This window comes from Oenanthe melanoleuca, chromosome 8, assembly GCF_029582105.1.
Source record: "Oenanthe melanoleuca isolate GR-GAL-2019-014 chromosome 8, OMel1.0, whole genome shotgun sequence".
Lineage (NCBI taxonomy): Eukaryota > Metazoa > Chordata > Aves > Passeriformes > Muscicapidae > Oenanthe > Oenanthe melanoleuca.
Window position 1 is genome coordinate 15,671,492 of NC_079342.1, and position 27,815 is coordinate 15,699,306.

General features: G+C 39.8%; 1 protein-coding gene across 2 annotated transcripts; it reads right to left on the reverse strand.

Moving 5' to 3' along the window:
* Window positions 1-1,945: 1,945 nt before the first annotated feature.
* GIPC2 (GIPC PDZ domain containing family member 2) lies at window positions 1,946-27,403 on the reverse strand. Of its 2 annotated transcripts, none has more exons than XM_056497724.1 (6): window positions 27,078-27,403; window positions 19,241-19,426; window positions 15,683-15,863; window positions 12,353-12,462; window positions 11,564-11,645; window positions 1,946-3,359 (listed from the first exon to the last, which is right to left on the reverse strand). In XM_056497724.1, the coding sequence occupies exons 1-6, from the start codon at window positions 27,315-27,317 to the stop codon at window positions 3,205-3,207; spliced, it is 954 nt and encodes a 317-aa protein (XP_056353699.1). In that variant the 5' UTR covers window positions 27,318-27,403; the 3' UTR covers window positions 1,946-3,204. The 2 variants fall into 2 exon arrangements, with proteins under 2 accessions (XP_056353699.1, XP_056353700.1); XM_056497725.1 differs by lacking the exon at window positions 27,078-27,403 and adding an exon at window positions 26,694-26,950.
* Window positions 27,404-27,815: the final 412 nt, after the last annotated feature.

Sequence of the window (27,815 nt, forward strand, 5' to 3'; positions counted from 1 at the left end):
AATATTTAATTTTAAAAGTAGAGAAAGTAGCAGAAGTCCTCATTAAAAAGCAGGAAGAAATAGATCTAAAAAGTATTACAAATTAGCTTAATTTTAACATTAATATAGCACTCTCAAATTCACAAAAAACCAAGATTTTCAAAGCTTTGTATTACATTTATCTCAAGAAAAAGAGAAATTAGACAAATTGTGATGAAAATAATATACAGAAATAAGAGTATGTGCATTATTCAAATCTGAATAGCAGACGAGATTTTCTCAAAAGACCAATTATATTAATAGTTCTTTGAATAACAGCTGTATGAATAGAGTTGCATAAAATCAGGTTTAACTGAAGCATAATTTGGCATATTAAAGGTGTCACAAAAGATGTATCTGTAATTTGCAAAATTGCCTTTAAAAGTGTAAAATATTCATGGCTCATCATATTTCTAAGAAGTATGAATTCAGAACTTTATGAACACCAGCTTTCATTAAATCCCCTTGTTGCTTCTAAAGACTACCTAAAGACTCTGCAAAAATAGAAAAAGACAGTGGTGTGTTTTCCATCACCTTGGAACATAGCAGTAAGTCTGGAAGTAAAGGCACAAATTGCATCTGTCTGCCAGCTCTCTGCTGGCTCTGCACCAAATCACAAAGGTAAGGAATCAGTCACTTTTAGAACAGCATTTGGGATGAGGTACTGTTTTGTGCCATTCCACCTCAGATTCTGGGTGGACTATTCACCAACATTCACCTCCATGTGCAACACTCACTAACAAGATGTTTATTGTCCCACTCTGACCAGCACTTAAACAGAACTGATGTCTAGGAATCAGTGTGTTTAACTGACCTGGGAGATTTTTTGTAGGGACACTTAATGACATTTTCACTGTACAGAGCACCTAAAGGCATTAGTGTCATTATTGACTAGGTTTTAAAAGCTGTATTTTATTAGTAAAACAGCATTAATTTACTAAAGAGAGAAGTATTTCATGCTTTATAAGGCAGTGTGATTTTCATGTGACAATTTATTCATGCATGGCTGGAAAATGCAAATAATCTACCAAATTAGGTAGTGGTACCTGTTTTATGTGCTAGAAATAGTGAATGCTTTGAGAACATATAAAAAGTAAGATATATTGACATGCTTTATTGCAGTAAATGCTAGTAAAATTCCAATCACTATTTAAATCTTAGGCCTGAAATAAACTCCACAAAAATAAGTCACTGTGACAAGAGGCAGCTCTCTGCAGAATTAGAGCTTCAGAGATTATTTTTATCTTACTATTTTATCAGTGTAATGAGGAAATTATCCCCTGAGTACAAATTGATTGAACAGCATTAATTTCTCAAAATAAAATGAATGGCCAAAACACAAGAGGTTATCTGCTACAGGCAACATTTTGTGCCTTATCTATAGTATTTTCTCTTTTTCTTTAAAAGGAATTCTTAATTTTAATGTATTTTATAATCAGTGGCATGTTGGTAACTAACAGTAGTGTACATAAACACTTCTACAAAATTTGACATTTGAGTTTTATGAATTGAAACCAACAAGGAATTCTTGGCATTTCCTTTTTGCTTTTCACCTAGAATTTAAAGAACAAATTATATGGCCCACAACACTTTAACCCCTCATTACCATGAGTTAATCAGCTAAAGTAACCCTGTACAAGACAGAAGATTGTGGGCTCAGACTTGTAATTATTGAAAAGGAAGAAATGCTCAAACTCCTTTTGCAAAATTATACATCTTCAAGGGCCCAATGAGCAATGGGATGAACAAAATTTTACCACCTCCTTAGTTCCTTTAATTTTATTTTCAGTTTTACAGAAATTTGCTGAAGTGGAGTTTAGAACCCTTCCCCAACTAGTGATGAGAACAAGAACATGTTCTCTCAATGACAGTTCAATGTGTCATGGTTTCAGACCAAAAAAAAAAAAAAAATCACTGACACAGAACATGCAAAATGATTGGCATAATCTTTATTTTAAAGAGATCTCTGCAATTCAGTGAAAGACATTTTCTTCAGGTAGTGATTTAGAAAAAAAGTTTTGTAGCAATTATCATTTTATATTCTTATATAAATATAAAAATACTAAAAAGCTATAACACCTTCCCAGGTCAGAACCCACATTCTTGTTCAATTTTATTTGCAATAATCTCAGATTTATTAGTAAAAAATTAGTAGTTAAAATAAACATTTATGTACAATATAATTGGAAATCTTAACATCTAAGAATAACTTAACATATTTTTCAGGGTCTAGGCATGCATTGCAATCCAAACTACAATTCTTTGTGACTATAAAACAATATATTTTGGGTTTGAATACCTTCAATATCTCTCTTGTACTGCTATGTTGAAAAAAACCACAGACAAGAGAGGAACTCCATGGGATCTCAAGAAATCATTTAGCATATGCAAAGATCAATTAAGCACTTAGTGATACACTGTAGTTTCCAGTGCCAAATAACAGACATTATTAATCAAAATTAACATTTATTTCTTCCTATGCAGTTCCTATTGCAATAATATGGCATCTGAATAAAGCAGCAGCTTCCTGGTTTAAGCATTTCTATTCTACTTACCTCAATAATAACCCAGACAACATATTATGACTCAAATGCAAGCAAGTCTTTCTCATCCAAAGATCTCAGTTTCCATGTTTCAGAGAAATTTCTTTTCCCTGAATTTGGGTTCTAAAGAAACAGGGTAGCTTCTTCCCAGATTTGCCTACATTAAAAACAATGTCCAGGCCAAACTGTAAGAAAACCTAAGGCTTTAGGTAAATACATAGGGAAATCAGAAAAACCAGGGAACTGCAGCATGAAACTAGGTAGTTTCTCAACAACTTTATAATGAGATAAAATAATCCAAACTCCTTGTTGCATATGTCTAATACTTTTCAGAATATTGGTATCAAAGTGTATGTACAATAAAAACTACCTAGTTTTCATAAAATTTCTGTATAAATATAATATCACCTTGACACTCTCCTCACAGTGACTTCTCTAAGCAAATTAAATGTTTTAAATAGCAGTTGTCAGAAGTTTGGGGTTGCCTTCATTTCTACTAGAAACCCTCCTTTGCAAAGGAAAGCCTCAGGTCAGAATACTTGTGCAGAGAACCCAGAATTCACATCAATAAAACTATTAAAATTCTGATGCACTTGCAAATCATTTTGTATTTTCAAACAGGGATTGCTAAACTGCACAGCTCTCATTCCAGTCGTCCTTGCTTAGCATCACCTATTGCTCCCCATACATCAAATACAAACTCATCTGGAAATGCAAAGTCTCCAAGAGTTTCATCCAATGCCACTGCGAATTCATCTGGGTTTTTCTTGTCTCTTCCAGCTTCCACAATTGTTGCAGCTAAAGAGCAACAAAACAATATAATGTAATTACCATGAAAGTGACAGCTAACACATAGAGCCAAGATAACTTTGGGATGTCTATTTCCAACACCTGGTAAGGTCAGTTTAGGGAGATGCAAAGTCTACCAGATTAATTTAGGATTCAACAGGAATTATGTATTTAAAGCTTGTCCTTTTGCCTCTAGAAAGGGAAAAAGTTATTGCTGAAAATCTCAGCCAGGTAAGTCAAATTGTGCAGAAGCAAGAGAAAGGCTTTGCTGCTGTGCACAATAAACCAGAGCCAGCAAACACTAGGAACATCTTGGTGTGCAGGAAAATGACAGCACAGGAGTGATACAATGGAGTTACACTGTGATATCTTGTATACCAATACTGTCCAGCATTTTCTCTTATTTACCACAAAAGTATCAGAATTTATCAAGTGTTTGAAATGGCTACACTGGGGCTGCTGATTGGGACTGACTCCTTCCTTGCTGTGTTCATCCCTCACCTTCTGCCACTGCAGTTTCTCAGACTCTAGGAAAACTTAGAAATCTATCCCAAACACTGGATGCTGGCAACCCATGGATATTAGAGCAAATGAAAACTGTGAGGGCTTAAACCTCTCTTGATCACAGCACCTGCATCTCCATGAAGGGTGAAAAGAGTCAGCACAGAAGTTCCTCCTGGTTAAGATGGGCCCAGAGAACAGCTGGTAGCAAGCTACCATGGTTTGAGGGATGCAGAATTCTCTGTAAGACACATGCAGCACAAACAGCACTGCTGAACATAGTTTATTTTCTGACTTGTATCTATGCTCCACAGCCTCTCTTCACAGGAAAATGATTGTACAGTACAATAGATGAAACATCATAGTCTGCTTCAGTTTGTGGTTATTTTACACATCTGCCTTAAACTGCAAGTGTGTTTCATCTTTTGTTAAACATCAAATAACCACCATTTTCTTCATGAGCATATCAAATTCAAGCGTCAAAGTGAAGGATTTGATAGCTTCTAGCCTCTTCTTAGAGGCATGTCCAAATGTAAAACACGTAATTTAGTGCCTGAGAAAGGGAAGGAAATTTTGAAGCCACAGAAAAACATTTTCACTGGGGCAGTCTGCCACCTACCACATACACTGTATTGATTCAATATGGCAAAATCTCTGTGATAAAAACAAAAATAAACTTTCCCTGCTATGAAGTTTTATTAAATTTATTTAATTTTATTTTGTTGACCTAAAACTCAGCTCAAATTTATTGACAGCTACAAATTTCTGGCAAACAGTACTTGCTGTTGTGCAAACATCTAACAACTGTAAGCAAGCTTGAGCCATATCCCACATTGTAAACGTCAACAACAGTAACTCTGAGGAAACTTGGTGTTTTGGTTTTAACTGTGTTCAGATGTGAGGCTCCAAACACAATCACACAAAGTGTGTCAAACCACTCAAAGCTGTCCAAGGAAAATTTATATAAATCTTGACAAATAAACTGCTGTGATGGAGGGAGTTCAAGGGTACCCCAATTTCCCAGGAACCATTAGTGGCTCTCAAGGACCCTCAAGACCCTGCCAGAAAAAACCTTATTCCTGTTGGACTGATTCCCTCTGTGTCCCCTGTGAGGCTCCTAGGACTCTGATTCAGACAAGTCTGGATGGGAAATGGGCATTAAAGAGGGGACTATTGTTTCTGGTAAGTGGAAAACAAGGATTTGTTCTATCAACACCACTCTATATTCCCTGACACAAGAACGTACTCACAGGGAAGCAAGCCTGAAGATAATGAGGTAAAGGGCATAATTGAAACTTCACAGATTTCTGGATATCAAGCAGGATGGGAGCTTACTGTTTACAGACACTGAGAGAAGGGTGGAGAGAAAAGAGCTGTGCAAGGTGATGTAAGAGCAAACACGTATTGTTACACCAGATATTTAGAAAAAGCTGTCATCAAAAGAGTAAGGATCTAGACAACTGCTCCAGCAGGATGGGAGTGGGAATTTAGCCATTTTTAAGACAAATTGGCCAAGAGATATGGAAAAACCACAGAGACAGCAGCAATAGAACAAGACAATAAGGCATTATATCACAGTCCAGCTGTCCTAGCTGAAGCTTCAGAATTGCACATAAAATAAACTTTCATTAACAGACAGTATAATTTCAAGCACAGCTATCTTTAAACACTGACTTTCCCAGAAAATTAAATAGAATCTAGCAACTGGTTTATTATAGATTTATGAAGCTTGAAAACAAAATCCAGTAAAAACTTAGTGGATCAACTTTCAACCCAGAGAAGCAACAATCAGAACATCACTGCCGTGCTAAAGCAGCCTTAAAAAAAAAAAAAAAAAAAAAGAAAAAAATTTCATCTGTATTGAGTAAGTCTAATCAGCACTGCAGGGCACATGGCATGTACTATATTTGCTGAAGCACACTTGCATTCCCAGATGCAGCTGATGTAGAGAAGCAGGCTCCTTGGAGCGGGAGCTTTCAGCAGCGCGGTGCTGACCTCCAGCGCCAGCCCAGCCACACTGCCGAGCATCCTTCCCCTGCATCCCAGCCCTGCCTCAGCCCAGCCCAGCCCTGCCTCTGCCACAGCCCAGCCCAGCCACACTGCTGAGCATCCTTCCCCTGCATCCCAGCCCTGCCTCAGCCCAACCCAGCCCTGCCTCTGCCTAACCCAGCCCAGCCACACTGCCGAGCATCCTTCCCCTGCATCCCAGCTCTGCCTCAGCCCAGCCCAGCCCTGCCTCTGCCTCTGCCCAACCCAGCCCTGCCTCTGCCCAACCCAGCCCTGCCTCTGCCCAACCCAGCCCTGCCTCTGCCCAACCCAGCCCAGCCCAGCCCTGCCTCTGCCCAACCCAGCCCAGCCACACTGCTGAGCATCCTTCCCCTGCATCCCAGCTCTGCCTCAGCCCAGCCCAGCCCTGCCTCTGCCACAGCCCAACCCAGCCCAGCCACACTGCTGAGCATCCTTCCCCTGCATCCCAGCTCTGCCTCAGCCCAGCCCAGCTCTGCCTCTGCCTCAGCCCAGCCCAGCCCTGCCTCTGCCCAACCCAGCCACACTGCCGAGCATCCTTCCCCTGCATCCCAGCCCTGCCTCTGCCCAACCCAGCCCTGCCTCTGCCTCAGCCCAGCCCAGCCCTGCCTCTGCCACAGCCCAACCCAGCCCAGCCACACTGCTGAGCATCCTTCTCCTGCATCCCAGCTCTGCCTCTGCCCAACCCAGCCCTGCCTCTGCCTCTGCCCAACCCAGCCCAGCCACACTGCCGAGCATCCTTCCCCTGCATCCCAGCTCTGCCTCAGCCCAACCCAGCCCTCCCTCTGCCTCTGCCACAGCCCAGCCCAGCCCTGCCTCTGCCTAACCCAGCCCAGCCACACTGCTGAGCATCCTTCCCCTGCATCCCAGCTCTGCCTCAGCCCAGCCCAGCTCTGCCTCTGCCACAGCCCAACCCAGCCCTGCCTCAGCCCAACCCAGCCCTGCCCCTGCCACAGCCCAGCCCTGCCTCTGCCTCAGCCCAGCCCTGCCTCTCCCCCAGCCCGTGAACACATCCCTGTTTGCACTCCCAGGGTGGCACAGCTGTGCAGAACACGCCGGCTCACACAGTGACATTTGAACTCCCAGGACATTCAGCAGATCCTTGACAGCTTGAAGAAAACTTTGTTGGTTCTCAGAGGGTGACAGCTTCGTGCCAAATTGTCTCCACTCCCTTTCCCCCACTGCTTGTAAGAGCTGCACAATAAGTGATTACAGGAATTTCATTCCAATAGAATATTTTTCCACAGTCAAAAGAGCATCAATTGTTTTCAGATTTTCCTTTTCTTCATTTCACTTCAGGCAATGTTAATATCTGATTAATTTTTACATAAAATGTGAAAAGCTCACCAATCTTAAAAGAGGTGAAAGGAAATAGAAGTCTTGTCAACTTCAGCTGAGAAGTTAATATTAGGTTTCCCAGAATATGAACAAAATAATATGTTGGCTTTTCAAATATAGTTCCTTTAAAATAATTTCAAAGATGTTTCACAAAATCCTTATTTTCACTTTTAACAGACACATGGGGCACAAGCCATGAAAGCTACCTTCTGCCTGCCATTCTTATTATCTACCTTACTTAGTGGTTTTGCTACCTATATCCTATACTGTAACTTCTGAAGAAACTTTTTTAAGTTTCTTAAGTACTAATTCTTCTTGAAGTTTTTTTTTTGTTTGACTGGACTTGCTGCCCTTCCTTTTATAAAAAAATCCCATTATTCTTTCAGAGTAAATGAACAGCCATAAACAATATACCTCAGGATCTATGCAATAAAATCCTTTGGGAAAGGAAGTCTTGTGACAGAAGGAGAAGAAAACAACAGATTCAGGGAGAATATCACTTCAGTGAAAGCATTTAGAGATAAAAACATCTATTGAACATTGATGGGTTGGATTTGCGAGCCAAGAGAAAAAGCTTGAGTAACAAAAAAAGGTTTAAACCTGTTAGGACATTTTGATTAGATAGTAAATTTGAAAGATGAAGTAAAAAATGGAGAAGTAGATTCAATTTTTTTTAAACAAAGAATATGCAAGGATATTTCAGCCTGATCTCAGTGGTGGAAGGTTATCTTGTGTGTGATCACACTCAATGCACAGGACAAACAGGGATCAGGCCCAGCCAGCATGGGTTTAGGAAAGGCAGGTCCTGCCTGACCAACCTGATCTCCCACAGGATGTGGGAAAGGCTGTGGATGTGTCCCACTGGACTCCAGTAAAGCCTTTGATACTGTTCCCCACATCTTTCTCCCAGAGAATCTGGCAGTCCATGACAGCACCAGGGGATGTTCAGGTTGGAAATCAGGAAAAATTTCTTCACTGAAAGGGAGGTTAAGCATGGGAATGGGCTGCACAGGTGGAACCATAGCTGTAAGTATTCAAGAAATTACTGGGTGTGACACTCAGTCAGTGTTTAGTTGGCATGGTGGTGTTTGGTCAAAGGTTGGACTCAGTGATATTGGATTCTATAATACATCATGTCTGATAATATTAAAGAGAGCAACAGAAAGGAAATAATCATCCAACAGTAGAAAAACAGAAGAAAGGGGAACAAAGTATTGGTGGATGAAGCCAAAAGGTGCTGAAGAAAAATTTGGACAAGAAGCTCTTTTGCCATCATTTATAACCAGTTGCATTCTGGGGTTAGATCCAAGTTTCCTGCCACCCACAATTTTTGGGATTAAATACAGTCCATAGCAATTAAAAAATAAAATAATAATAATAATAAAAAAGGCAATATTTTTCACTAACACTGCATCCTGAGTCCCTCCTATTAATCAACTGCTCAAATTCCTTTACCAGAAAGCACTCGTAGAATTTAAAATAACTGAATTATCACTCAGCTGTGTATTTATGTTTTAAAGAATGCTGATGTCAAACCTTGGCCCAATTTCTAATGTCCCCATAAAATGGCTGAGGAATACATTTCTAGAGCCAACTGTCCCTTCTCTGGATTAAGTCCAGTTTTCAGTACAAAGGAGTAAGGAAGTAAAAAGGTAAAAATGCATCCAAAAGCAGGTATGTAAACCTCAACAGCATTTCGATCTCTGAAAATAAAAATTAAAAAATTGTGCCAGAAAAAAGTGCATGGATCTTCTTCAACAATTTCCAAGTATTTTGATCCAGCCTAGGGATTTGTCTGTAGATATAGTCAGCCATTCTTGAAACTGTCAAGATACTCAACCACGCAAAAATTAGGGGCTTTATCTCACCTTTAATTCTGTCTGTAATTTAACATTAGTTTTTCTTTCCTTTCTAACTTATGGCTTAAAACTGGGGCACTGTTTCAGAATTCAATCACACCATGGAAGTGTCATTTTAATGGAGTTGAAATAGTAACATTAACTGACATCCAAAGATTCTGACAAACAGAAGTGCATGGAAGTGAGCAATGATTGAGATCTTAATCACTTGTCAGCTGCACATTGTGATGACTTGCATTCTCAACTAATCTGGCTTGAGTAAAGAGTGAAATTTTGAGCTAAGTGGTGATTGGCATTCTCTGAATGAATCTTTTCCTCTTATTTCATTTTCATGGGTGACTGACCACATCCAGTATGTAAAAAACTGACATGTGTTAATTGAACAGATTTGTGACAGGTGATTAGCTCTCCTTTCCTAAAGAATGCTAGAGCTGCTTAATTGTTTTAAAATGGTAAAGTTGGGGGGTTTGAGTCATCACTGTTTGTTGTTGACTGAGATATGAACTTCAGGAAATGGCTTCAAAGGTGCAAACTAAAGCTACATGAACCCTATAATCTTTGATTTCTGACAGCTTCTCTTGGTTTCACTACCTTTTGGGGAGGAAAAGAAGAGGTGAAGGACAAGACAACCACCCAGCTGGGAAGAAAAGAGCCTCTCTATGAACAAAGACCTCTTCCTTCTTTGAGTATTCTTCTAAGGATTTTTTTTTTTTTAAGTTTTCAAACTACATGCTGAAAGCTGAAGGGCACTAGATCTTTTTAGGGGGGAGAAAAATTCAAGGAATTCATGGGAAAACTCTACCAGGTGCTTGGCTATTAACTCAACCATATGTGTTGAAAGCTGAACTTCTCAGTCTACTGTGCAAGAGCCATCCTGTTTACAGTACTGAGAGCCAAAAATACAGGGAACACGAGTTCCCACAGGACTGTTGCCATGGATGCCAAAAGCAGAGCACCTATAGCTGCTTATTCCTGTAGGGCAAGGAGCTTGGGGACCTTGGAAGTGACTTGCAAGGACAGGAGCTTCCAGAAGCCCAGCCTGAGCCAGGGCTGCAGCAGCTGCAGGACAAAAACAGCTCCCACAGGGACAGCTGGCAGGGCACTCAGAGCTTTGAAGCCTGAGCCAGAGAGGGACTGAGGCGCAGAGGTTGCAGGAGTGAGATGAACATGGAATTCTCCCCAACCTAAACATGGCTCAGCACCACACAGACCTCCCAGGAGTGTAGTACATGGCAGCAGCATCACACATTAGAGTTGCTGGGAACAGAAATTTTGAGAACTTCTAATTTCCTGGGAACGGGAAAATTAAGTTAGAACCTACAAAACAGAACTCAAGTTTTGGGCAGCTCTGCCCTCTCTTCTATGCCAGGAAGCCCACTTCTGCCTTAGACTGAAGGACAAATACTGTTTTACCTACGTTTTTTCCTGTGAGAAAACTAGTAGAATCTGCCAAACAGATTGCTGGTAGGAGCAGCCAACAAAGGCCTTTTGGCTATTCAGATAACCACCTTTTGTTCTCATTGCTCTCAGGGCCCCTCCAGCCCTGATGCTTTACCCTCTGGAGCTTCATGCCAGACCTATTTTCTCTTCTGCTTTTCTTTATCCACTTCTCTTCTCATGAAAGCTTTCTTTTGAAGATCCTTTCCATTTAGCTTATTCTTTCCTTTTTCTGGCTGATTCTTTTAAGATATTACCATAATAATAAATACCTTCCTCTTTGTCTTAGTACCAGCAGCTCCACAAGATCCTAGGATAACTACACCAGCCACAGGAGGCTACAACAGCTAGACTGCAGCTTCTTCCCACACAAATAAAAATTTCTATTTAGTTGTTGTCAGAAAAACAAAGAAAAGCAACAGCAAGGACAATTTTGGTACATCTTTAAGGAATTTATGATGTTTGGGTTAATTAGTTTCTTTCATTATAAATCAATGATTCTTATAACTATTAAATATTCTATAAGTTTTCTCATGTTCACCAGAACACAGGTTTTAGAGATTTTGATAAATTTGTGTAATTATTCTGTCAGTTCCCTTGCTGAATAGTTGCTTGTTTGATGACAAAGATCTCAGGTTCAAAGCTTAGCAATCAACTTTGATGTGTGTATGCCAAGGGGAAAAAAAGCAAATAAACATACTTATCCTTGAGAATCCTTAACCATGGCACACACAAGATCCACTACAAAATATATGCCAGGAAGAAGAAAGTGGTGACAGTCATAGCAAACAACTAAAAAATTCATGCAACAGCATACAGATAATGTGCAGAAAGAATAGATTGATTGAGCAATTACATCATAAGGATTGAAGTGGGAGGGAGATTCTTTTATCTGACAAACTCATTTGTAGAAATACAGGCAAGTTATTGAGACTGCAGGCTGGTCAAATTTTGCTTCACTTACATCCACAGACTAAAGTACTTAATAAATTTTAGACCATTGAAAATGAGAAATTATTTAATCTTGTAGTAATGTATCTGCTAAAAACTCACCTAATTCAGTATCTCTTATGCCCATGTATGTTTCAAGAAGCTCATCCACTTTTTTAATTGCTTTTTCTTCAACTTCAGTTGGCTTTGTTAGAATAAAGGGAGAGAAGAGAAAAGTATGATTATATCCAGACAGACTGCAAAACAATCAGCAATGTGCCAGTGATTATCCTCACTCCCATCTCGGCCACCTAGACTTACAAAACCTACAGATAAAACACACTATTCCACTCTCCTTCCCTCTTCCCACACACATGAGCCTTCCTCCTAATATCAAGCCACACAGCTCACACATTCAAACTGAACAGGGGCCTTGTATCTCCTGACAATACAGATCTCCATCAAATCCTCTTCAGCTTTAGAAGAGCCCAGAATAAATAACATTTATTCACCAAACTCTAATCCTGGCTTTGCACAAATTCATGTCAATGCATCTAATCAGCCTCTCCTAACAACAACCCTTTCACCAGCCCCGTACACTTCAGTGTCAGAAATTGAACAAATTCTTCACAACCATCCCACCTCTTTTTCCCCCCTCTTCCCTCTTTTCAGCACTCCTTGATCTAATCTACCTTAAATTTATCCATGTAATCCATGACATCTAAATATAGGTTCTCTGCTTCCAGATTTTTCAGCCCCATCCTATCCCTGCTAGTTGTCAACTTCAGTTGTTCTCTTTAGTCCCACAAGCTCTATAACATCCATATTTTTCCTTCCTACTTATCAGCCTTGGAGAAGAATAAATCAGAAGCTAGGTGATTAAACTACTGAAGGGCATACACCACACCATACCATTTCCTCCACAGTAGCAGGGCCTTTGGTTCTCAGGCGAAGTGTTTCTCTCCCTTTGGAAATTTTAGCCTCTGACACAGTTCTGCCTTTGGACCTTGGTTCCAGCTTTTCTAAAGACAAAAAAAAAAAAAAAATCCAACACAAATAAAATACCAAACAAAATTATGTTGCACACAGTACAACAGAATATGAGGTTTCTGTTTCGGTTATTACAATATCTTCACATTTTATTTTAATTGACATCTAAACTACATAAAAATCAAATTATAAATTAACTATTCTACGTATAGCTTTGCTGACAATTTCTTGTCTTTAAATTCTAATATCTTCTCAACTGCACAGAATCTAGGACTTCCATCCACCAATATATCTAAGCAGGCCTATGGCATTCACTTTATATATGCACCTTGCATAATTTTATTTCCCTGTTCTACAGAAAATATTTATACCTTTATATTAGATAGTGACTGAAGTTACCAGTCAACTACCAATTTATTCTGGTCTTTACAGACAGAACACATAGCAGGTTTAGCACTGCAACATTTCTATCTTTCACTGATGCAATGGTGCAAACACTCCTGCTAAGCAGGTGATGATGAGCCACATTGAGCTGAGCTAACAATTTGCTTATCAGCACTCACAGAGGTGAAGCAGCCATAAGTAGATCTGCAGGAGGTTTTCCACTGGTTTACCAAAATTATTTCACAGCTGATAAATCTCCAGGAAGAGTACCTGGTTTACACAAAGTTTCCTTTACCTGAATTCAGTCTTTCTTGTTTAATCCTGGGTAAGGGCACCCCAGTTAGTAACTGGAGCACAGAATCATTTAAGGTTTGGGTTTCTTGTTCCAGGATGTAATTTTACATTCAAGAGTGGCAAGGCTTTAATTTACTTACTGACATGAGAGTTACACAGTGAATCTGGAAGGTGCTAGAAGAGACAAGACAATCCTGCAGAACTGCTTTTAATTGTCCTATTTTATCTAACAGATTATTCCTCCTCTTAATATCAGGCCTTTCTAATAACCTGTTCTTGAAGGCAACACTTTAACATATTATATTAATTTTGCACAGATAGATTTCAACTCATCATTCTTGCATAACTAGCCACAAATCTAGATTATTATGCTGAACAGGCCTTGAGAAGTAAATTTTATTAGGTTTTACAATACAAATAGGTATGTCACAGTCCCTTATATATATACTTAGGATCAGCACTTTTTCTTAATCCTTTTACTGCTTCAAGAACAGTTTAAAATATCCTTAAGATTGCCATCATTTCTGCTAGACTTGCTTCAAAAAGTCATTCCTGACAACGAAACTATTTTTTCAAATTCTGTCACCATTATCACCTTAAAACTCATGATTTGACACAACCTTTATTTGCAGTACTTCACAGTAAAACACCCTGGCTATCACAGAAACTATTTATCATGTTCACATAATTAAAATGCAGAGTTTGTATTATGTTGCTTTTACTTTGTTTCAATTCATTTTTCACAATTCACAGAGGGCCAGCTTGTGACTGGTACAAATCTTTAATTCCGTGCTACAAGCCCTGCCTAGAGTAGCTGAGACAGTCTGTGTGTACATGGTAGAAGGATGACCAACCAGTAAATTACACTTATTTCACATTCCACTGAGAGGAAGAAAAAAAAAATAATTTCACACAAAGGCTTGTCTCTTATTTCTGTACTATCACCAAATTCTGCTGAAATTAACAGGAATTCAGCACCTTGTCCAGCAGGACCTGGATCTTGTCTATCATCTCCTCTGGGGCTAATCCTAGTGCTTAAGCTGCAGTTTAAGCATTATCTTTGTGCCTGAACCCTAACTGCAGAATGTTTTAACCTACTGAGCACTGCAACTTGCAAGTTAATTTCTGTAGGGTAAAAAATATCATGCATCTTCCAAAAAATCTGTCCACACAGCTCTGGTTGCCTCTTAAATCAATGTCAGAAAAAAGGTATTGCTGTGAAATTAGTGCATTTCCTCCTCTACACCACAGGCAGACTAAAAGGTATCTTAGTCACCTGACTAAAGTAAATACTATTAAATTACGGCTGAAGTCATCAATCAAATGCTGATTTACCCAGCTCTTTACAAACTGTGTAATACTTCTAGCATTGAACACAAATTATAGGCCCATATTAATAAAAGGTATTGCTGCATTACTAATTGTGATAGACAACGTGTGCAATTCTTTAGCATAATGCAAAACACATTCACTTAACCATCAGTACCAACTTATATACAAACACATTAGAGATCAACTCATAACTCTCATCCTTCACAGAAGCAGCAAAAGCAAAAAGAAATCTTCGCATTTCTCTCATTTTCAATTTCTGCTGCTATTCTGACACCAAGTGTCAAGACTGGTGTATAACAGTAGCTGTAAACTACTAGCACATTTAAAAAAATTTAAAAATAAACATTTAAAATTTTTGCTGCTGTAGTGAAGATAATGATATTGAATTGACTGTTATTGCAGGTGTGCAGAAGGCCTCATATAAATTTATGCTTTAGCACTATTTTGAAGTTTTTATTACAGGAAAACGCTACATGGTTTGGGGAGTGGATAAAAAAATTGAGATTAAAAAATTGTAATTCAGTCTCTATTTTGACTGCCTCAAAAACCTCCATTGTTTGTTTGCTACATTGATACAATTAATATATACAAGAATTAGCAGTAAGTATGCATTCCTCCTATTTCAGCAGCACTTGCTCAGGTGGCAAGTAGAGACAGAGGTTTGCAATTCTGCTTTTTTCCAGTTCTGAGTACACCTGCTGCATCACTGGAGATCCACAAAAAGGCTGGGGAGAGGGACTACACACAGGCAACAAAGGAGGAGCTCTGGGGAATCCCAGACAGTGCTGCAGACTCCTTCTGCATTAGAGAGTACAGACCCCAGTAAAGGGTACAGAAATAGAAAAGTCTGACCCACAGAACAACAGGGATTATGTATCAATAGAGGAAAAATGGAGTTCTGAGGATCAGGACATCAGTGAAGTGATCCATGCTTTAAAACTGTACCTATGAAATAATTCCTGCTCTTATTTTGTAACATCATGTAGTGGAAAAAGAGACTGACAAAGGCTCAGGCTAAGGTAACCCACACCAGGATGACTGCTGGAAAAAGCAAGATGGAAGAAAACCCATTCATTAATCTTCCACTTCAAAGAAAAAACTAAGTATACTTCCTTGTAGTCATTAGGTTACCATAGGTGGACATCTGGCTGCATTCTGAAAACAAACTCACAACGTAATGCAATGTTGGGATTTAACTATCAAGGTGTTTTACTGAGCAAGGTGGGCAGTCAGGTCACTCACCAAATGCTTTCAAAGGCTCTACCAACTCCAACTTGAACTTCTGACCCTTCTCCAGATCTTTTAGCATTTTGGCAACTTCATAATGCCGACACTCTGCCACATTTTTCCCATTTATGGTCTCTATGTGATCTCCCACACAGACAGTTTTGGTTTGGTCCATGAGGCTGCCTTCTTTGATTCGCTATTGTTTAAAAAAAAACAAAAACCACCAGAATTAGAAACATTTCTTCAAAAGATGATCGTTTTTAAGAGGTGACACCGAGTTTCAAGAACGCCAGTTAACAATATCAATACCACTGAGCTTATTATTCCAGCAGTGTTTTGTCTATAACATTATCATAAAACATTTTGAAAAGCATTATTTTTCAAACAAAGTATTTTACTAAGCTTTGAATATACAATCAGACTGGGGACAAAAAGAATGCAACCACAATTTAGAAATACAGGGTTCTAGATAATATAATATTTTTTGTGCTTTAAAACTGATCACAGACATCTCAGTAATGTAAATAGTTATTCAAGTTTTGGGGGTTTTTCTATTTAATACCTTGACAAGCATAGGAACAGAATTTTTGTCTTCTCAAGTATGGTCCAGAGTTTTAGTCAAAAATTATGCTGAAACTACTATTTTCCTCATCAAGCTATACAGCTGTATATTATAGGAGATCCTCTGAAATAATAAAGAATAAGAAAATCTTCTACTCATGGAATACACAAATAGTCTAAAGGTCATAATAGAAGTTACAGCTTTTATGAAGTGTAATTTAAAAAGTTTGGGGAAAAACCTTTAAAATATCTCTATGATTTATCACACTTTAAATTTCAGTGATTCTGTTTATTGTTGTTGCATGCTGTCATATTTGTTCACTGTGTGCATACATCATGTAAGCCATTATTACATTGCTATTGAATAGAAAAGCTACAACATAGTAAAATATCTTATATTTTGCAGACAAACTTCATTCTAATGTGTTCCTGAATAACAATCTTTTGCACAAAGACTGACGTGTTTCAGGCTAACTTTGTGTGAGATAGCAGTGAGACAAGGCAGATAAACACATTGCCACCTCCCACTGGAGCCAGCCTGGCTGTGCAATCCTCCCAGGAGCTGCTCCCAGCCCCTGTGCACGTCTGAGCCCACACATGTGCCTCCATCTGAGAGTCAGTGGGAAGTGTGAGAGCTCTGCAGTCCTATAGTCAATGATTTTAAGCTTCAGGCTGAGTTTAACTCTTTCTAGCACAAAAGAGAAGCCTTGTGGTGAATATGGATGGGGGTATCGTACACAGCAGAAACCAAATGTGCCAAATGTGTTTCTGTTACCAGGACTTGAAACCTGTCCCACTCAGCTTCAATTAATGTTTAGCCCACATGTTGAATATTCATTTAGCTTTTCTTCTGCACTTGGATGCCAACAATAAAACTGTTAAAATAATATTCACTGGCTGTTATTTGTGTCACTTTTTATCATCACTCCAAGTTAACTGACTGAGACAGTCGAGCTACATTGTCACAGTAATTAAGATGCAATTGCCTGTATTTCAAGTGCTCTACAGTCCATTGAGAAGCTATGAGGATCTATATTTCCTATGCAATGCCTACTCCATTTGATAATGTCTCCTTGTACACCACTCAGTCACACTTCAAGTTCCACTGCTGTTCTTTGAATACTAATTTGACTCCATAACACTTTTTCCCACTTGCCCATGTACCCCAAAAACAAATCAGTGAAAGCAGAATGACACCAGGTTTTGTCCTTGGTAAGGCAAAACAAGATTAAATTTCATAGGAAAAAACCCTGCAGTTCAGTGCCAGGTTTAAAATTGGTCGGGTTACTACATCACACCTAGAAACCCCCCTGCTATTCAAAATGCAGGAAAATAACTACAACCATCCCATAGGAACCTTCAACAACCCACCAATCAGCAAATTTAGTATTAATTTTTAAATAAAAATGGGACACAGTTACAAATTTTCAAAGGAAAATATATGTACATATGCAAAAACAAATCTATTGTTTCTATTCTAAGTCTCTGCTTAGTCACTTACCTAAACAACAAAGTAAAAAAAAGATGCAGCTTTAATTTTGTATATATGTTTTCTGTGCTGGTTTAAAAGATCCATTAGCTAAATCTGCAACAGCAACAAAGTAAGCTCCTGAAAACTCCTTAAAATTTATGCATTCCCTTGAAGACCACACCATTTTCATTACAATGCTTATTATTAGACCAGTACAAAGAAAAACATATATTTGCTCAGAGGAGTTTTACACAATTTACTGGAAATTACAGCTTGTCTGGCTCATGTTGTGAGGGTTTTCCAGTGTGCTCCAATTGTGCAGTAGTCTGTGTGAGGGCTGTTCTCTCTGCCTGTGACCAACCAAGCACAAAGGGAGTGTCACTGCCCAGTGCTGCACACATGAACACTGCTCACTGAAGCACTGCTTTCAGTGCCTTCTTTTAAAATGCCACATAAGCAGCAGCATGACTGAATGTTATGGGCTCCATAGATGCCATCACTAGAAATTCACAGTTCTTTGTCTATAAACACAAAAGTTAGGCTATGATTTTGCCAAAATGCTTAGTGAAACCTTCACTGCATCTTGACTTCCACAAACATGACCTCAGTCACATTTTTCCACAACAAAGACAAGCCAACTGATTTCTAAACCATGTCTTCTTTTATAGCCATGGTAGCTAAGGAATGAACAGAAAATACAACTTCTTCATACAAGAAGCTCTGTTTACAATGAGAACAGTGATTGGGGCAGCAGTAATCAAAGATAATTGCTAATGCCTCACTAATAATGGGTAATAGGAGTATATTAGAGCAAAGAATGTCAAAAAGGTAGAAAATGTGATTAAAGTTCCAAATACCTAGTCTAGCAAGAAAGGCAGCATCATTTCCTCAGCCTCTACTAGTATCAAAACATACAGCCTCTAGGTCATATAGAAGAGGAGAAGGAAAGCAATTATGATTAATATATTGTGTATGTTACTGCCCATACTTGCTACTCAAGTTCATTGTGGTAAATTGTGTTAATCCATTTCCTTGAAATTCACCATATCTAAGGCAACAATACTGGAAAGCTGTAAAACCCACTATACTTCCCCCTACTTTTGTATAGCACAGAGGCTTCTGCCCTGGGAACACCAAAGACTGAAAGAACATGATCTCATTATCACATGAGTGACAAAAGTTCTATAAGCATCTAATAAATGACATCAGAAAATCAGTTTAAAACAGGAGGGGGCAGATACAAGCAGTATCTAACACCTACCACCTCAGGGTAGCTCAGGAGATACAATGCTCTCATTGTAAAGCTGATACACATTACAGAAGCAATGAACAAATGAACTGATTTTGAATGACATGCAGTACAGATTAGCTGAACTTATTTTGAATTATGTACCTAAAGAAAAGCAACTTTTATCTTTACTTAAAATATATATGATAATAAAAGATTTTATAGTTCTAAAGGATCATTAAACCAATAATTAACCTATTACAGTAACAGGAGCTTCCATAGATCAAAGTATTGCACAGGTAATTAAGTTTACCTTTATAAAGGCACAGCCAGTTCCATTGTCTGTAATGGTAAGACCCAGCATGTCATCAGTTTTAAGAACTTCCACTTCTTTTCGTTGTCCTTTCACATGGGCAAATATGAAATCTTCAAGGCCAATCTGTGCACCTAAGAGCTTGTCCATATCAACTTTATGAGTGTTCAAAGTGCAAAACATGATCTGCACAGAAGGAAAGCAAACACATTAACAGTGTATTAGGTTTGGTGAGCTTGACAGGAAGCTAAAATGACAGCACAGGTCTGTGAGTGACAGGTCCAGAGCTGAAATGTAACCCTTCTGGTACAGCTGGAGAAGAAGGGGGGTATCTCCATCCACACACAACAGAAACCATCAGTAGCTCAGACTGCAGGCAGGAAACAGAGGAAAGAGACCTACCTGTGTGAGCAGCCTCTCAAGGCCTGTCTCAGCACACCAGCCCTGAGAGAGGCATCTTGAGCTGCTACAGCTTGCACCAGAGGTCAGAGTAAACAAACTGAACAGACATCAGCATCTTCTGCTTCATCATTCACACACCTCGAATTCCACCGATTCTAAGATCACTAGGGACTACTTTAAAACTTGATTAGTTGAAAGCAATTTAATGAGAAAAAAAAGAGAGCTTATCAAAACAAAAGAGTCATGAGAGAGCATGAAATGCTTTTTATTGCTCTGTGCTCCCTCATTAGCTCAGAGCACATTGTCTCCAATGGGTTTGCTTATTTCCTACTCTTACCCAGCATGAGCTGGGGTCATCCCTGTTCCAGTAAAAGCAAGGCTTAATAAAAAGGTCAAATTGCTTCTTTATAAATAATTCTTTAAAAATTATTCTTTATAAATATTTTCTGAGGGATTTCTCTTCAGCACTGGGTATCAGGCAGTCCTTTTTCTCCCTACACTTATGCCAGTTCTTCAGCAGGGAGTTTTCTTGTCCTGGGCACAGGCAGGGTGAGAGTAATCCACCTGTGCTGCTTGGGAACAGAGATGCTTTTGCCCATCATGGAGCTGCATGAAGGAATTTGGCCAAGCCCAACATGCCCCATCACAGCTACAGTAATGACACATGCCCAAGCCTCTCCAAGCTGCAGCAGGAGAGGAGGGCCAAGGGAAGCACACAGGGAACATTCCTCCTGGGCAGCACCACAGAGCACAGCGAGCAGCCAAACCAGAGAAACTCTGTGCTCAAGAGAAACTTGGAGAATCCCTAAAATCTGCTTCACTCAGGCAGAGACACAGGTTTTCCACACCAGAACACTTCACATGCCTTTTCTTTGCTTCTGGCATCACTAGCACCAACCTGTTTAAATTGATTCCAGGTCAAACCAAGAGCGGTTACTTTTACTGGTGTATTTCACAGAGAGCATTCAAGTTTCTGGAGCTTTCTAGAACTTAGATTCTCTAGCTACGGGGGTTGTAATCTTAAAAGACTGAAAGCTAATAGAGAGATTGTGTTTCTTGATGGAGTCTTGTTTAGTTGTTTTTAAAACCAAAACAAAAAAAACCAAAAACCATCAAGCAGCCTGACTTCAATGGCTACTTGCTTATCTCATCTAATCCATCAAACATCCACCGCAATCTAACACCTTATTTAACAATGAAAGTCATAACAGCACACCCTTAACACACATCAGTTTTATTTGCTCAGGTAATGCAAAGGTTTTCAGTTAGATATAACACCACCTAGAGATATTAATCTGGATTTAAAAAAATCTGATTAAAAAAATCTTTAATGACAAGCTCTTTTTTTAAACCAAAAAATTAAAACAGATAATATTAAGTCCACATACACATTTTCAGCTCTCTCAAGCTACATAATTTTGCCAGTTTAAAACAGCAACTCGGTTCTCTGTTCATTGTTCCTGCGATGAAAATAACAGGCACTGTCTTCACATTTTAGACATTAGCATCCTTCATCTGACCTTGTCAAACAGACAATCTAGTAAATACTGTCACACCTTTGAATAGATAAAATTGGCAACAGAGCAGAAATGTGATATTTAGAAACTTGATCCAGAGTTTCTCTTTATAGATCTTCATCTGGATGGCATTCCTACTACAGCCTATAAGTCTGCAGAATTTTTTGTGAGTCAGTTCTGTGCTAACCACAAGGCTGAGAGAGCATCAGCCAGTCAAAAATAAAACTTAAATCATTCTTCATCCTCTTTAGTGAACAACTGCTTTTTCTCAGAACACATATATGCAAAGAGTAATGTACTAAAGATGTATCTACCTAGAAAGATATATCACTACACCATCTACCAGTTATAGCATAGCTTTATTTGTACACAACTGAGACCTATTGATCCAAAAATGGTATTTTTTCATAAACCTTACATAAGTTTAATATTGGTACCTAATGACAGATTATATACTTGAATACTTAAACGACAGCTTACACTCACTCAAACTTTCGCATATTTTTGATAGTAATTTTCTTATTCAAAAATTAAGCAAGAAAAAAAATTCAATATGCAATTCTCATTGTTAAGTATTTTCTGCCCTTACCCTAAAACTTCATAGGTATTTTGTCTTTAACTCAGCATACCAGTGCTGTGAATATTTCATGCCAACTTTAGCAAGATATTAAAAATCAGAACTGTTACATCAGTCACAAAGTATCTAGGATACCTCCTTCACCAAGAGTTATCTTCTGCAGCACTCAGAACAAGGAAATTCTATATCGCTGGACACTAGGGGCTTGTGCACAACTTTACAAAATAGATGAGTCCAATAAGATTACTAAAAGATTATTCCCTGCATCCATATTTTCAATTGGAAAAGACCACATTAGCCAACAGAACCAGGGCTATACTGTGTGTTATATAAAGAAATGGTATTAGCTAAGAAAAAGAGGATTACATGATGTATTATATAAAGTATATATGCAGTACCATATTGCATTTTCTATACATTAATTATACTCTCATCTCCCATATTGAGCTGACACCTTGAGAAGAACTCAATAATAAGTTGATTGATAGATTACATACTCAGAAACTATTGAAAATGTATTAAAAATCTCAGATAACTTTACAGAGATCACTTTCTGTTTAAGAGGTAAGGAACTGTGAATTTTAATTCCGAGCAAGATATAACACCCACTGACATATTTCCCTATATATGTAGATGTCATCTTATCTAAAAATCACCAACGCATCTTCTGGGTATCACTCACTTTATCTTTCCCAAGGAAAATGTGGGAGCCTTGCCCAGCTTCAGCAACAGGAAGAATAACCAGCTCCTCCAAGTTCTAGTGTGCTTTTGGTACTATCAGGTATTCAACCTGGTCAATACATTCAAAGTCTTATAAAATAAGCATTCAGTCTTCCTGTGTTTTGGGATTTGATTTGGGTTTGTTTGGGTTTTTTTTTTGTTTGTTTGGGGTTTGTTGGCTTTTATTTTTTTTTTTTTTTTTGGTACACAAGTATTACAGTGTAAGTTCTTCCATCCAGTTATTTCCATACTAATATTTCAAATACTTTCAATTAAAGTATTTGAAAAAGACATAGCAAGCTTCACATGCAATATGGGTGTGACATTTAACCACTGCTTAGGGAAACAGCAAGCAAACAATTCTTGCCATAGGGCTGGGAGGAGGTGTTTTGTAGGGAGTGTTAAGTTTGCTCATTTAAAGTATTCAATCTGTAGGCGTGATTGTGAGCAATTTGTTTCGACAGATAAGCATAACAATAAAACTTCAACATTTTGATGATGAGGATTTCACAAACTGACTCTTCTTTAAAACACACTTCAGATTTTTTTATTGTTAAAAGGACAGTTTTGTTCAGAAACACAAATTTCAGCAGCGGCTTATTTGTCGGTAGTCTTTCATAAAAGTTTAAATTGAACAGGTTTAAATCAAATACTTCTATTAAAGTTTAATGTGGCTCAGCCTCACCGTATGCTTGCCTGTTTAGTATGAGGAGGCAAGGCCTGTGCAACAACAGCCCACACACAAGCTCAGCAGCTGGACTCTTGTTACTGGAAGAGAAAGAGGGAGCTGCATTTCTGCTCTTACTGCTGCCAGAAACGTCTCTCTTTTCCTGAATTACCCTTGTGATGCAAAATTCCTTCCACTGTGAAAGAATCCCCAACCTCCAAGGGCTCTGGACAGACACAGCCACTGAGTATTAAGTTTAGTTCATTAGCCCCATCACATTTCACCTTTCAAAGTAAACTAAATAATCAAAAGGCAAATTGCAAGTAGACAAACCAGAAGTCCATACAGCTTCTATGAGTTACCATTCCCTTCTTATCTGATCAAGAAATAGCCCTGCTACAGCTGGACTTTAATATCCACGTTCTCAGTGCCTGATTAGCTACTCTGAATACTTTAAAGCCCTACCATGTGCTCTCACAGGAGCACACCACCACAAAATGCTTTAACAGACCCACATTGTCCTTCAGCCAGTGCTCATTTATTTATCATACAGACTGCACCCAGCACTTTCACCCTCTGGGGAACATTACATTCTCTGCTACTTTCGCTATAGTCATAGTGGAATAGTAATCCTGAAAGGACAAAGCTACACATAAATACTTTTTCCAACTACTTTTCCTACTTCAACCTCCATAGAAAAAATAGGGGGGGATATTTCAATTATTTATGCAAATAGAAACATACACGTAACTGTGCGTGGGTTGTGTTGTTAGTTAAGAGCTGCATCTATCTATATTTTTTTTAGCTCTGTGCTTTCTTGTTGAAAACCTGTTGAAGTAATCAAGTTAAAAGTCAAGAAGAATGTGATATACCTCAAACAACAGTCCTAATAATGATGCTGCAAATTACACAACTTTTACATTTTTTTATGTAACTTCAGCCAGGAGTTTGTTCTCCCTGGCCCAGCAGGAGAATTGCAGTTTCTTTTTACAAAACTCTTCAACGGGGTTTCAAATTTAAAATTTTAACATCCACAGATTGGGATTAGCCAGAAGATACACAGGGGATAAATGAACATTAAGGACCATTACCCCCAAACATCACCCCCTGGCACAGCCAGAGAGACCTGGTCTGGGAAAAGACTGATAAAAGAACTGAAGAATGAGGACCAAATTAGCATCGAAGTTAAAGGGATCAATAACCAACAGGAGATCGAATACTAGGAATTGCATAATTTAAGACCAATGAACAAGAATTTCCTTGAGTTTTGCTGGTATGTGTGAAAAGATCTGATAAGGAATCATGTGTGATGGAATGCTTTTCACTGCACAACCTGGGCTTGTGTGGATGAAATTATTTATACTGCACATCCTAGCCATAATAATGCATTAATTCTCTAACATAAAAAAAAACATTATTGGAGAGTTTTTGGTATTCCTGCAGTTTCAGTGATAGTGACACAGACAATCTATTGCTAGGAGCCATATTCACTCCTCCTCCCTGTGGAAAGAACAGTCACGTTGGACAGAGAAAACAAGAAACACTGATGTGGTAAAAGTCAGAGGGGTAGGCAGAAAGGGAGGCTTCAAGGGGTAACAAATATATATTCACCTAGGAAGATGGGTGAAGAATAACATACCTACAAGAAAGGATGAGTACAGGAAAAGCCTCAGAAAGCTGCTACTATGTCTCACTCCTTCATAGATACCTAGCAAACATCCCCTTTGAAGCTATACCCACCCTGTCCTGTCCTCATCCTACCCTACTCATGATCCAGGTCTACACAGAAGTTTCTGTCAGTGTCTGTCCAACAAATACTGTGTTTTATATAAACTTCTCTCTGTCACTGCTGGCAGTCAATCACAGAACCTGGAAAGGATTCTCCAGCAGAAGCTAAACTCAGCTGGTCCTGGGAGATGTGATCCAAAGAGGAAAAGAGGTGCTGTAACCATGTGGAGTCAAAAGGAGAAGTGACAGATTACAAGTATAGCTCATTCAGAATCATATTTAAACACTTAGGCAGGAATTTATCCAAGAATCCATACTCTTGCCTACCCTCTGGTAAACTCACATATCACACTAAATATATTCACTTCTGCAAAAGGTGAACTCACCTTTCATACAAAATGTATTCACTTCTGCAAAAGGCACCTGAACTCTCTACAGAGAGCTCTTCCCCTCCACTCCCCCCCACTGTTTTCCAGCTCAGCCACTCCAGGCTAGAGATCTCTGTGATAGGACCTGTTTCCAAAGGCAGTCGGGTATCACAGGCTTCAGCAGAGCTGGGTCACTGAAACTTTCCTAGACAGTTAACACTACAAATGGCATTTGAGTACCTCAGTGTCTTTTAGTTTGCTGAGGTGTAGCTTCTGGCATTATTCTTTACACCAATTTATCTCTACAAAAGCAGTTTGAATAAATAGATAATGCAATTTAAAATACATTTTAATAAATTCACATTTTTTGGCTGTTCACTGACCTATCTTATCTCTATGCACAATTCTGTTGCATAACTCTCTGGTCTGAATTCTTCACTCTGTTATGTGTCCTTTGGACCAGGAAATATTTTTGTTCACTATTTTCACTTCATACAACTTTATTAAAGCCAACTGAATTTCTAGAGCAAAAGATTTTAAGTTCAGGGCCTCCAGCAATAATTCTTCATCCATTTCTAGCAATAAGCCACTTAAAATTTAAAAGGAATGAAACATTAGGGAGAAAAAGAAACTGAGAAACTTCTCCAGTCTGGCACAAGGTTGGCAATATATGCCCATGATGCATGAAGGTGGTGCTTCCTCTAAAACCTCTGAGGGTGTCAGATTATACATCTGGCAGGAGAAACAGGAGCACACCATTCATACAAAATTAAATTTCTCTCTGAAAGCTGTTCTTTCTTAAGTCAGTGGAGCCAAAAGTTCAACAGCGTAAAGAAGAAAACTAAAATAGAAGACAATCTGGTAATTATAAGAACTTGAGAATAAAAGGTATAACTGAGATGGAACAGAACAAAAGGGGAACAGCGGCTCAGGATGAAAAGAAAACAAAGGAGCAGAAGGTCAGAAAGCAGCTGGGAGCGTTTGGGACACGGATGCATTGCCTCTTAATTACTTAATGCAACAGTGACTGGTTAAACTGTATTCACTGCTACTGCCACTTTCCCTTTACAATTTACTGCTTGAAATGCTACGTCAGGCCACAGCAAACTCAGAACAAAGCCTGCTGTAGTGGTAGTCTTTACAACTTTTAAAAAAGTCATCTACAAAGAAGGAAACAAGGAAAGCTGTACAGCCACACGTAGGCATAATGAAATGTTAGCCCTCTGTTTCAACTTGCCTCTCAGAGGTTAAGGTTCACAGAACCACATAGGAAGAACTTGATATGGCCACTACCTTTTAACTAAGAGAAAACAATGCATTTACAAACACAAATGAATCATTATCCAAACAAATGTTTAGAACATGGCTCAGAAAAAAAAAAAAAAAGATCAAAAGGGCAGCAGAGCTTAAAAAAGAATCCTGTTACAGACTTAAATAACTCCATTTGAACAACGAGCCTTTTAAAAATAATTACCTGATAAAGCAGAAAACTTTCCAAACATCACTTTCAGCTGAAATTTTAAAATGTGGTATGATTCAGGGGTTTATACCACATCCCCTCCCCTTCCAATACGTTCGTTCTGGATATTTAGCCTCATAAATCCGTTGTCCCTTTTTTAACCGGAACCAAGCAGTACCTAAGAGCTGTGTCAAGCAGCAGCTGGCAACAGGGCAACTGAGACACCAGGGTTTTGGTGAAGAGGACCATTGTTTTTAGCAGGCAGGAGTTAAATGCAGCCACACACGTCTTTTCCCGTACGGCAGCAGAGGGAGTTTTTCGTGCCCCAGCCCGCGGGAGCAGCGGGTGCCCGCGCAGGGCGGTGCGAGCGGCCCGGAGGCGGGCGGGCTGCGGCCCTACCTGGGCGGGGTGGATGCCGAACGCCGCTCCGATCCGCGCGTACAGCTCGCGGGCGCTGCCGAAGCCCTCCACGCGGCCCGTGGGGCTGCCGTGCGCCAGCTGCGTGTGGAACTGCAGCCGCGACGCGCCGGCCGACGGCGCCGGGGCCGCCGCGGGGGCCGGGGCCGCCGCCTCGCTCTCCACCAGCTTGAAGGTCTCCTTGGACTTGTCCTTCTTCTTGCTCCTCAGCCCCAGCGGCATCTTCCGCGCCGGCCCCGGGCTCCTGCGGCCGCCGCCGCCCGCGCTGGACTCTGCCCCCGGCGCGGCACCGCCCCGGCCCCGCGGCCATCGCGGCCGCCAGGTGCGGCCCCGCCCCGGCCGCAGAGGGCCCGGCCCAGCCCCGGCACGGCCCCGGCCCGCCCCGGCCCCAGAGAGCCCGGCCCACCTCGGCCCAGCCCCGGCCGCAGAGGGCGCGGAACGCCGGGCCCGCAGCGCCGCCGCCCCCGCCCCTACCCCCTCGCCGGCAGCCCGGGGCCATCGGCGCTGCCCTGCCTGCGCTCAGACCGCTCCTGCCACAGCACGGTCCTTTACAGACTCCCCACGCACTAGTTCAGGAATTTCTGCTAATAGCGAAGTACCTGACTAGGTATAGATTTATATCCAAAAGAAAACCTAAAATATACAAGGACTTCAGGCAACTCTTTTGCATTTCTCACAGAATATCTATAAATCTCTTGAGGATTAATAAAGCAACTGTAA

Bases quoted from the DNA above. Each gene is read 5' to 3' on its own strand.
- GIPC2 (XM_056497724.1), bottom strand. From the start codon at position 27,317: ATGCCGCTGGGGCTGAGGAGCAAGAAGAAGGACAAGTCCAAGGAGACC. The intron at 19,427-27,077 runs GTAGGGCCGCAG...CCTTCTGTGCAG, and splicing joins TCGGCATCCACCCCGCCCAG to ATCATGTTTTGCACTTTGAA. The intron at 11,646-12,352 runs GTATGGTGTGGT...ATTCTAACAAAG, and splicing joins CTGCTACTGTGGAGGAAATG to CCAACTGAAGTTGAAGAAAA.